The sequence below is a fragment of the Caretta caretta genome, chromosome 1 (assembly GCF_965140235.1).
Source record: "Caretta caretta isolate rCarCar2 chromosome 1, rCarCar1.hap1, whole genome shotgun sequence".
NCBI classification, from domain to species: domain Eukaryota; kingdom Metazoa; phylum Chordata; order Testudines; family Cheloniidae; genus Caretta; species Caretta caretta.
In genome coordinates, this window is record NC_134206.1 from 219,277,716 (window position 1) to 219,288,474 (window position 10,759).

The window sequence follows — 10,759 nt, forward strand, 5'->3', positions numbered from 1 at the left end:
AATTATTTTTCAGTGGCGGCTGGTCGGGCGAAACACAAGATTTATCAACTTTATTGTTAGGGTTTGGCTCCTACCTGCATAGCCTGGAGAGAGAGGAGGAGCTATTGTAGCTGCCTGCACCAAAGTCAGATATGAAATCAAGACCCTCTGTAGGGAAGACAGTGAAAGAGCTGCACTGTTGAATCTTTACACTTCATGTAGATCAGTCAGTCTCAGCCTATTCATTCTGTCCATTGCATGATGCACAGCAGAAAGGCAGCATGGAACTACCCAAAATGTAATGGGAAATGTTTGTATTTTTAATTATCTGCCTGTCACTGCACTGCATAACTTTGCATTTATTAACATTGAATTTCATCTGCCATTTTGTTGCCCAGTCACCCAGTTTGTAACCCTTTGCATTCAGCTTTGGAATGAACTATCTTGAGTGATTTTTGTATTGCCTGAAAACCTTGCCATCTCACTGTTTATTCCTTTTTTCCAGATCATTTATGAATATGTTGAACAGCACTGGTCCCACCAGAGATGCTGTGTGAAAGCTGATCATTTATTCCCTACACTGTTTCCTGTCTTTTAACCAGTTACTGATCCATGAGAGGGCCTTCCCTCTTATCCCATGACAACTTACTTTGCTTAAGAGACTTTGGTGTGGGACTTTATCAAACGCTTTCTGAAAGTCCAAGTAAACTGTAGCCACTGGATCACCCAGGTCCATGTGCTTGTTGATGCCTTCAAGAATTCCAGTAGATTGGTGAGGCATGATTTCTCTTTCCAAATGCCATGTTGGTTCTTCCCCAACATATGTTCATCTGTGTGTTTGCTAATTCTGTTCTTTAATTGCCTGGTACTGAAGTTAGGCTTACTGGCCTGTAATGTCCAGGATCACCTCTTAAACCCTTTTTAAAAATTGGCATCACATTAGGTTTCCTCCAGTCAACTGGTACAGAGGCTGATTTAAGCAATAGGTTACGTACCACAGTAAGTAGTTAAACTGTGGTGGCCAAAACTGAACACAGTACTCCACTTGAGACCTTACTAGGGCGGAGTAGAATGGGACAGTTACCTCCTGTGTCTTAAATACGACACTCATGTTCATACATGCTAGAATATTAGCCTTCACATTGTTGGCTCGTATTCAATTTGTGATCCACTATAACCCCAGATCCTTTTCAACAGTACTACCATGTAGGCAGTTATTCCCATTTTTATAGGCGTGCATTTGGGTTTTCTTTCTTAAATGAAGTACTTTTTTTTTTTTCTTACTTAAATGAATCATTTGCCTGATTGAATTTCATTTTGTTGAATTCAGACCAATTCTACAATTTGTTAAGGTCATTTTGGATTCTAATCCTGTTCTCCAAAGTCTTTGCAACCCTCCCAGCTTGATATCATCTGCAAAATTCATAAGCACACTTATCCCAGCCATTAATGAAAATATTGAATAGCACCGGACCCAGGACTGACCCCAGTGTTTACCCATGAGATATTTTCCATTCCCTACCCCATTTTGACAGCAAACCATTGATAACTCCTTGAGTGAGTACAGTCTTTCAACCACTTGTGCATCCATTGTATTGTAACTTAATCTAGACCATATTTCCCTAGTTTGCTTATGAGAATGTCATGTGGGGCTGTGTCAAAACCTTACTAAAATCAAGATATATCACGTCTACTGCTATCCCTCCCTTGCCCCCCATTCGTTAGGCTAGTAACAATGTCAACGAAGGAAATTAGGTTAGTTTGGCATCATTTGTTCTTGGCAAATCCATGTTGGCTGTTACTTACCACCCTACTATCCATTAGGTGCTCACAAATTTATTGTTTAATAATCTGTTCCAGTGTCTTTCCAGATATTTAAGTTAGGTTAACTGGTGTATAATCTCCTGAGTCCTTGTTGTTCCCCTTTTTAAATATAAGTACTATGTTTGCCCTTCTCCAGCTCTCTGGGACCTCACCTGCCCTCCATGAGTTCTCAAAGATAATTGCTAGCAGTTCAAAGATTGCTTCAACTAGTTTCTTAAATATCCTAACTTGAATTTTGTGAGGCCCTTCTGACTTGAAGACAGCCAACTTACCTAAATAATCTTTAATGTGTTCTTTCCCTATTCTAGCTTGTGTTCCTTGCCCCTTCCTAAATATTGGCTTACAATTAACCTCATTAGTGAAGACTGAAGTAAAATAGGCGGTGAACACCTCTGCCTTTTTGATGTCTCAGTTATTAGCTCTCCTTCTCCACTAAGTAGTGGATTTACACTTTCCTTCACCTTTCCCTTGCTCCTAATACATTTGTAGTACCTGTTCTTATTGCCTTTTATGTCTCTTGCTGGGTGTAATTAATTTTGTGCCTTAGCTTTTTTGATTTGGCTCCTACATGCTTGTGCTATTCTTTTGCATTCATCCGTAGCAATTTATCCATGTTTCCACTTTTTTGGTTCTCAGGTCATTAAAGAGCTCCTGATGGAGCTATATTGGCCTCTTACTATTCTTCCTATATTTCCTTCCATCAGGATCATTTGCAGTTGTACCTTTAATATTGTCTCTCTAAGAAATTGCCAACTCTGCTGCATTCCTTTTCCCTTAGATTTTCTTCCCAGGGGACCCTGCCTACCAGTTCTCTGAGTTAGTTAAAGGCTGCTTTTTGGAAGTCCATTGCTTCACTCCTTCCTTTCCTTCGAATCAGGAAATCTCGAATATCATGATCACTTTCACCCAGTTTGCCTTCTACCTTAAGATTGCAACAATTTCCTCCCTGTTAGTCAGAATCAAGGCTAAAATAGCTGCCCCACTTGTTACTTGTTCCACCTTCTGAAACAAAAAGATGTCCCAATACATTCCAAGACTTACGGGAATTTTGTGGTTTGCTAGGTCACTTTCCCAACAAATATCTGGGTAGTTAAAATCACCCATTGTTACCAAGTCTCATGTTTTGGATATTTCTGTTAATGGTTCTAAAAATGCCTCATCCATCCCACTTCCTGCTTTGTGGTGTATAGTAGACCCCTATCATGATGTCACCACTGTTTGGTGCAGCATTTATCTTCACTCAGAGACTTGGGAGTCATGGTAGTGTCCACGTGTATAGACAGTGCTCCCTTGCTTTAAATCTTTTCCATATGCATCTTTTACTTTGTACGTCTGAGCACTGGAGAAGTTTATATCTGATCAGAACTGTGGCTCTGGTCTCTCTCTAAGATTTTGCACTGAAGGAAACAACTGGCTCTTGGGTTTAGCTGATCGCCATATTTGGGGTCGGGAAGGAATTTTCCTCCAGGGCAGATTGGAAGAGGCCCTGGAGGTTTTTCGCCTTCCTCTGTAGCATGGGGCACGGGTCACTTGCTGGAGGATTCTCTGCTCCTTGAAGTCTTTAAACTATGATTTGAGGACTTCAATAGCACAGATATAGGTGTGAGGTTTTTTTTGTAGGAGTGGTGGGTGAAATTCTGTGGCCTGCGTTGTGCAGGAGGTCAGACTAGATGATCATAATGGTCCCTTCTGACCTAAATATCTATGAATCTGTGAATCTATGGCTCTTTGTGTGCATGACTATTTCTAGCACTGTGTGTATTTGTGTGGCCACTTCCTTCCATATCTCTCAGTCCTTTCTTGTGTCTAATGGAAGCATACAGTTTGAATTCAGGCACAGCACTTTCACAGCCATCTCCCTTCTGAAATTTTACAGAAGGGGTGACCCAGCTCCAGCCTGCTCAGGGTTACATGCTGGATGGAAACCTCTGCTCTGATTGCTTGGGTATCCAGCAGCTTTAGATGTAGTAGGGACATCTCCATGACTAGTGGGACCTACCTTATCACTGTATCTCAGGCTGTAATATCAAGGGGACCTTCTAAAGCCATAAAGGAGGGTCCTATTTCTAATGAACCCATGTCCACAGCATGAGGTTCGTTTTTCTGAAAATTGCCCCTTATGCCCCAGTTACTGATTTTGTGCAGTGATGTATTAGCTGAGATGTAGAAACTCTCCTTGAGCTGGCATGGAAAATAAGAGAAGTGGCCCTTTGGAGACAGGAATAGTAGGAGGAATAGTAGGAAGACAGGAGAAAGGCCATGACTAACTGAAACTGAAAGACCATAAGAATATTGCCATGAGAGGCAGCTTCCATTGCTGATGAGCAGGTAGGGGATGTCTGCTACAATGCACTGTTGTGAGGAAAACTAGCACTCCCAGAGTGCACTCCTCCTGGGCACTGCTGTGAAAAAGTTCAGGGTCCCAGCTGAAGAAGAGTTAAGGGTAGGGAAAGGTATGATGACAAATTCCAAGGAGAAATGTCAAAGTATCTTCTCCCTGTAATTTAGCAGGCACAGATGATGTGATACATGCTTAATAAATGTGGTACATAGATATTCTGCAACCACATTCTAATTTAGTAATGTCAAGGAGTAACTACATAATGCCACCACACATCTTCTCACAAGTGCACTTCTCTCTCTCAGATAGGGGACTCTCTGCCTCCCTTGTGTGTCCCATCAGAAGATTCAGTTCAGAATAGGCCAATCTCCCCTCTCTTTAGGAGGCTATTAAAGGGGAGGTTGGCCTGTTCTGAACTGCCCCAGTCCCCATGGGCATCCCGTACAGATTATTGTCAAACTCATTGTTCTGGCTCTGCTGTCCTTAAGCAAAAAGTCACAGCCATGGAAGGGGCAAATGTCTTCCTCCTGCCCTGGCAGTGCTGTCTGGAATCCCCATTTTAGAGGGTGTTGCTGCTGATATCCCTGTCTGCTGAAGTCTTGGTCCTGTCCCGTGAGTAGGAAGTGGAGCGTGTAACTTCCTCGTTGAAGGCGACCTCCAAGATGCCCTGCACTGATTGGCGTGCCTTCCGCCTGAAGTCCCGCCCCACAAATACGTAGAGCAAAGGGTTGATGCAGCTGTTGGCATAGGCTAGTGCTGTAGAGAGGTGGTCCCACAGTGCCACTGTCTCCCTAAATCTGGTGCCTGGCATAGCTAGGAGAGACAGTGCCTCAACTGTGTGAAATGGAGCCCAGCAGACAAAGAATCCTACTACCACAACCAGGATCACTCGCAGGGTCTTACCACGGGGTTTGGTAAATCGGGCTCCATGCATCTTGACGGCAATAAGGATGTAGCAAGCTGCAATTATGCTAAAGGGAAGGAGGAAGCCAAAAACAATCCTGGTAATACTGATGGTCAGTAGGGTGGCTGGCCGACTGCTGTAGGAGAAGTAATCATTCAAGTTCCCCAGTAAGTCAGTATCATTGTAAAGGCTGCTAGAAATATCAGCACTGGAGAAACCAACAGGATTTTCATCTAGGGATATGCCAGAGCTCAACGCTGAATCATTCTCGTTCCCGTAATCCATATAATCTCCATAATCCCTATCATCTCCAAATTGATAATGACACACAGTTTTGCCGAATTCATCTGTGAAGGTCTCACGGTAGAGGAAGGCAGGACAACACATAAAAAAGGCCAGGAGCCAGATACAACCGCACACCACTGATGCAAGCCTCACAGTACGGTGGTTCTGACACCAAACTGGTTTCATTACCATCAAGCACCGGTCAATGCTGATGACAGTGAGGAGAAAGACACTGGCAAACATGTTGAGGATGATGGCTGATGGGATAACCTTGCAGAGGAAGTGGCCATATGGCCAGTACTCATGGAGGATCAGGTGAATGATGGAGAATGGCAGAGACATGCAGCACAGGAAGTCAGCCATGGCAAGGTGCAGGAACCACACAGTGTTCACGGTCCGCTTCATTTTCAGGCCAGCCACCCAGATCACCAAGCCATTGCCCAGGAGACCCAGGATAAAGGTGACAATGAAGATAATTAAGGAACAAATGATTTCTGGCGCGTACTGTAGTGTGGCACCATCATCTGGCTTGTAGGTGCTGTTACTCCTCAGGAGCAGAGACATAGTCTTTAGATACTGGTGGCAAAAAAATAGAAGATCATTTGCTATACCATTAACACACCCCATTGTCAGCTATATGTGCCCAACCCCAAGATTATGCTTTCTGTATGCATCAAAACATCTTTGTGTGGGTTGTCAGGAGTAGAGGTTGAACCTAGAAGCTATAAATATGACAGCACAAGTCCCCCCTACTGCCGGAGCAGGAAGACCTTGCTGTACTAGTGCAAAGGCTGTAGCCAAATCATACATCTCTATGTGGTCTAGCCACAAAAAGGGGTCATAGTGCCACAGTGTAAATGTTGGTGTACTCAGATTCTCCTATGTCCAAAATAGCCTTTAATGCCAGCACTATCCTTAGCAGAGATTATCCTTTATTTACACTCCTGGTCACCCTAATTCCAGCTGTCCCTCATCTCCTTTTAACTCTATAAAATATAAATAATTCTCTCCTTTACTGCAAAAACTTAGTCTTAGTTCCTCTTTCCTTTAAAATAGAAGTGGTTCCCTCTCTCTTGGGTGGTGAGGTTTATGCCTTGAAAGCAATTTTTGTATTCCCATGAGCCTCTGGTTTGCAACTGTTTCCATGATGTTACAACTAGAACAGTGGAGTCAGCGATTCCATACAGAAGGGGACATTTCCAGCAAAAGTCTTGTGTAAACCTTCCTTCTCCCCTGCTTTCCTAGCAGCTTAATCCTGAGCATCTCCCAACCCCCACTATTCCAAGGAAGGAGAGACACAGGATGAAGAGTAAGAAATTGATGGATAGAAAAAGACAGGTAAATAAAGAGGGATATTGAGAGAAGGAGAGAAATTGGAATATGGAGTAATAACAGTACTTGGTACTTCTTGTCCATAGATCTCAAAGACCTCTACATAAGTGAAAAAGTGTCATTCGATAGTACTTAGTCCTGCCATGAGTGCAGGGGACTGGACTAGATGACCTCTCGAGGTCCCTTCCAGTCCTGTGATTCTATGATTCTCTCTAGATGAAGAAAGAGGCACAGAGAGATTAAAGTACAGTTTTACTCTGAAAAGCGGCAATGTAAAAACAACACCTCTCCCTCAACCCTTGGATGTGTTCAGAGCGAGATTTACTCACTTGAATGACTAAAACAGTTTTGACAGCTTTTTACTCATGTTCCCCGAGCAGAGCCAAGATAGCTCAGTGAAAGGGAGCTTGATTCTATTTCTTCCTGTGCATTAACAGAATTGTTTATAAGTTCCAGGCAGTTAGACCGATGCCAAACCCAAAGCATCAGGTTGCAGAAGTGTCACTGAGGGCATGATCGGAAGAGAGTGAAGTTGCACAGGGGTTACCAAAGGTCTAATTCAGCATGCAACGTCTTTATTATTGCTGGTGAAGCAAGAGAAGGAGAGAACCCAGTGTGATTCTGTTGTTATTATTATCATCATATACATTTCTGTTACACTAGCAACTAGGCTCCAATCAGGTACTGAACACACACAATAAAAATCAAACGGGCCCTGCCCCAAAGGTTTACAGTCTGTAACATACGCTGAAACAAAAGATGGATGAAACACAAAGGAGGGGAGGACAAGAGAAACAATAATGGTTAACATAATAAGCAGAAGTCTTACCACATCAACTGCCTACCCATTGTCAAGAGATCTGTAGGCATCACAGCAGAGGTGAGTTTTAAGAAGGGACACTATGAATTGTGATGGGGGAGCTGCTCCCAAGATAAGGGGCAGCATAGCTGAAAGCATGAAGGTGCTTGAGGAAAATGGCCAATAAAGGCTTGGTAAGGGAGGGCTAAGCTGCCTTCAAAGTAAAGACTAGTAGTTTGTATTTGATACAGTGAAGAAGAGAGAGCCAGTGGAGAGAAACAAAGGGCTGGTGGGTGTGGGGGTGACGTGGTCAGAGAGACTACTCAGGAAGAGTAGCATTTTGAATAGATTTGAGGTGTGCATTGCAAGATCCCAGAAGAAGGCAAGGTCTACACTACAGACCTATATCTGTATAACTGCATCGCAATGGGCTGTGAAAAATCCACAGGCCTGAGCGACAGAGTTACATCGACCTAGTCCCCCGAGTGGAGACTGCACTACATTGATAGGAGAGCTTCTCCCACCAACACACCTGCTGTCTCACGGGGAGATGGATTAACTATGCAGGTGGGAGAAGCTCTCCCATTGGCATAGGAGCCTCCTCAAGGAGCACTCCAGTGGGGCAGCTGCACCGGTGCTGCTGTGTCCCTGTAGCGCTGTACGTGAAGACAAGCCCCAGGTTTGTTGGCCTGGGAGTTAGAAAAAAAGGACATTGTTTTCCTTGTCACCACAGTGCATTTGATACATACATAAATCCTTGAGAGAGACGGTCAATGTGGGACTCACAATGCCGCTTTTCAGAGCAGAAATGCACTTTAAATGACATCCCCAGGGTCCCTCATGGAGTCAGTGACACAGAGGGAATAGAACCCAGGTCTCACTATTCCTTGTCAAGTTGTAATAAATCCCAGTTGTGCAGGCAGAAGGCAAAGTTACTGTATAAACCACACACCCCTTGGAGGGCTGAGGCTAAAAGCCTGCTCCTTCAACTCCAAATCACAGGCCATTATTATTCCAGCTAAAGATCAACCCTGTCCTGCTTATTGTACTAGCAGGTCCCTTATCCTTCCTGGGGGGGAGGGGAATGCTGCTATGGAGTAACCTCCTTCGCTGATACACACACAGAGCCAAGAGAGAACGCTGCCCTGGCCACTGGACCAAGCTGCCTCTCAGAATCTACACAGTGGATAGTCAAAAGAAGATGCTTTATATACACTGAAATCAATCCTGCTCCAAGACAGGGAGCTGGATGAATCCGTCTAGAGGGTCCTGTCACACTCTCCCACCCAAGGTTTTCTAGATCCCTAAAAGAGAGAGGCACAGGGAGAGAGAGATGCTTTAAGAAGGCATGGAGGCAGTAACAAATGACTACAAAGATAGGGAGAGAGAGAGAGACACTTTAAGAGCAACAGATGGAGGGAAAGAGCAACCGAGAGAAATTGCAGAACACAGAGATAGAATGCTGTCTGCCTTCTGTACATACCCTGGTACAGCAGATTCCTCAGTGGACTGGGGAGCAAGAACCACCTTGATCATAGGTCTTGTCTTAAGCACTGGCTCTGGAGTCATCAGAGAAAAACTTATATGGTCAGTTTAGGAACTGACTTTAAGTCCATTATTTGAAGATTTTTCGCACCCAAGCGGAAGGACAAGAATGAGTCACTTCTGTAATCAGATGACTTGAGCTGCAAAACATCTGGCCTAATGCTGCTGAGATAAAGCAATAGTGGCATGTGGACAAATATGGTGCTTACAAGAAGTTTTCATAAGGAAATTGGACTCACCGCGTGAGATCAAAGCAGTAGATTTTGTCTCTTGCCTCTTGCCATGATAACACAGATCATTGCTCCATCTAGTTCAGTATCCCATAGCCTGCTCGACCACATCACATTACTGGTCTATTTTGTCTGGTGTAGCAGATCAGAACATTGATCCACCTGGTTGTGTATACTGTCTCCTGCGTATTAGATCCATCTAATCTTATATCCCAACTCCCATTAACCTGGACCATCTAATTTGGAATACCATGTGTCACAGAAGACACAAAACTCAAAAAGGAGACACAAAACCCCATAATGCACCTCAATGCAAGGAAATTTCTTCCCAACCACCAACTGATGATAAGATTTCACTCTGAAGCATGAGGAATCATAGAATCATAGGACTGATAGCCTTAGCCATTTTTACTGTAAGTAGCATCACTGAAGATAGTACAGCTTTCTGATTCATGTAGGTGTCAAATCTTGTTACTATTAATCTGCTTTTTACCTCAGTAATATCATGCAGTGAGAAGTTACAGACTACTTGGCCAAGCACAGTGGGGCCTTACATTCAATTTGACAGTATTTCTGTTTGTCTGTGCAAAACCTTACACTCACTTCAGTGCCATTTCTGTTTGTTTGTCTGCCTGTCTGTAACTTGATGGCATATGAGGTTCTAATGAGAATGACCAGCACATGAAAAATACCTTTACTACCTTCCAGTGACTTTCACTCAAGCCAGACCACATCCTTGATTTGCAGCCAAGGGGAAGTGAAGTGCATGTCTTAGCGCATATCTTGGGAAAAATGAGGAGGTCTCCCCATATCAACACACTGCACCCTCATTTTCCCCTTTGTGGATATAAACATGTTGTTTCCTAACACCTTCCTCCCCATCACCATAAATAAATTACATAAAAGAGTAAAGAAAAATATGATGAGCTTTGCAAAGCTCTGTACCCTTTCCCCAGCAGAAGTGGAAGGAAATGAATTTGCATCTCTTTTTAGTGATGTTGTTTTCTGTTCTGAAACAAGCAGAGAAAATCGAATGAGGCAGACAGCCTGACTAGTTCAGCTGGTAGAGCATGAGACTCTTAATTTCAGGGTTGTGGGTTCGAGCCCCACATTGGGCACTTGATCTTGATGCCTTAAGCATAATTTCAGGGGGAGGGATAGCTCAGTGGTTTGAGCATTAGCCTCCTAAACCCAGGGTTGTGAGTTCAATCCTTGAGGGGGCCATTTAGGAATCTGGGGCAAAAATTGGGGATTGGACCTACTTTGAGCAGGGGTTGGACTAGATGACCTCCTGAGGTCCCTTCCAACCTTGGTATTTTCTGATATGAACATTTTATTTCCTTATATGTGAGGGGGCCAGTGGTAAAGAACCAGAGGGTCTGCAGGGCAGGATTGAGGGGCATTGGCAGAGCTGGGTGGAGGGAGTCCAGGACTGCTGGTAGAGAGCTGGAGTAGGGCTGAGGGAGCCTAGCCTGCAGGAGGTCCCGCAGCAGGACACTGCCACGGCACTGGTGAGAGCA

General features: G+C 44.0%; 1 protein-coding gene and 1 non-coding gene across 2 annotated transcripts; one reads left to right on the forward strand and one right to left on the reverse strand.

The window, feature by feature from the left end:
- Positions 1-4,359: 4,359 nt before the first annotated feature.
- LOC125623502 (C3a anaphylatoxin chemotactic receptor-like) lies at positions 4,360-9,306 on the reverse strand. The gene is made up of 2 exons (XM_048822994.2): positions 8,948-9,306; positions 4,360-5,909 (listed from the first exon to the last, which is right to left on the reverse strand). The coding sequence occupies exon 2, from the start codon at positions 5,895-5,897 to the stop codon at positions 4,704-4,706; it is 1,194 nt and encodes a 397-aa protein (XP_048678951.2). The 5' UTR covers positions 5,898-5,909; positions 8,948-9,306; the 3' UTR covers positions 4,360-4,703.
- A 978-nt stretch (positions 9,307-10,284) lies between these two features.
- On the forward strand, positions 10,285-10,357 carry TRNAK-CUU (transfer RNA lysine (anticodon CUU)). The gene has a single exon. It is a non-coding gene; the product is annotated as a tRNA-Lys (tRNA).
- The last annotated feature ends 402 nt before the right edge of the window (positions 10,358-10,759 follow it).

Excerpts from the sequence above, each read along its gene's own strand:
- LOC125623502 (XM_048822994.2), bottom strand. The coding sequence starts at position 5,897 with ATGTCTCTGCTCCTGAGGAGTAACAGCACCTACAAGCCAGATGATGGT.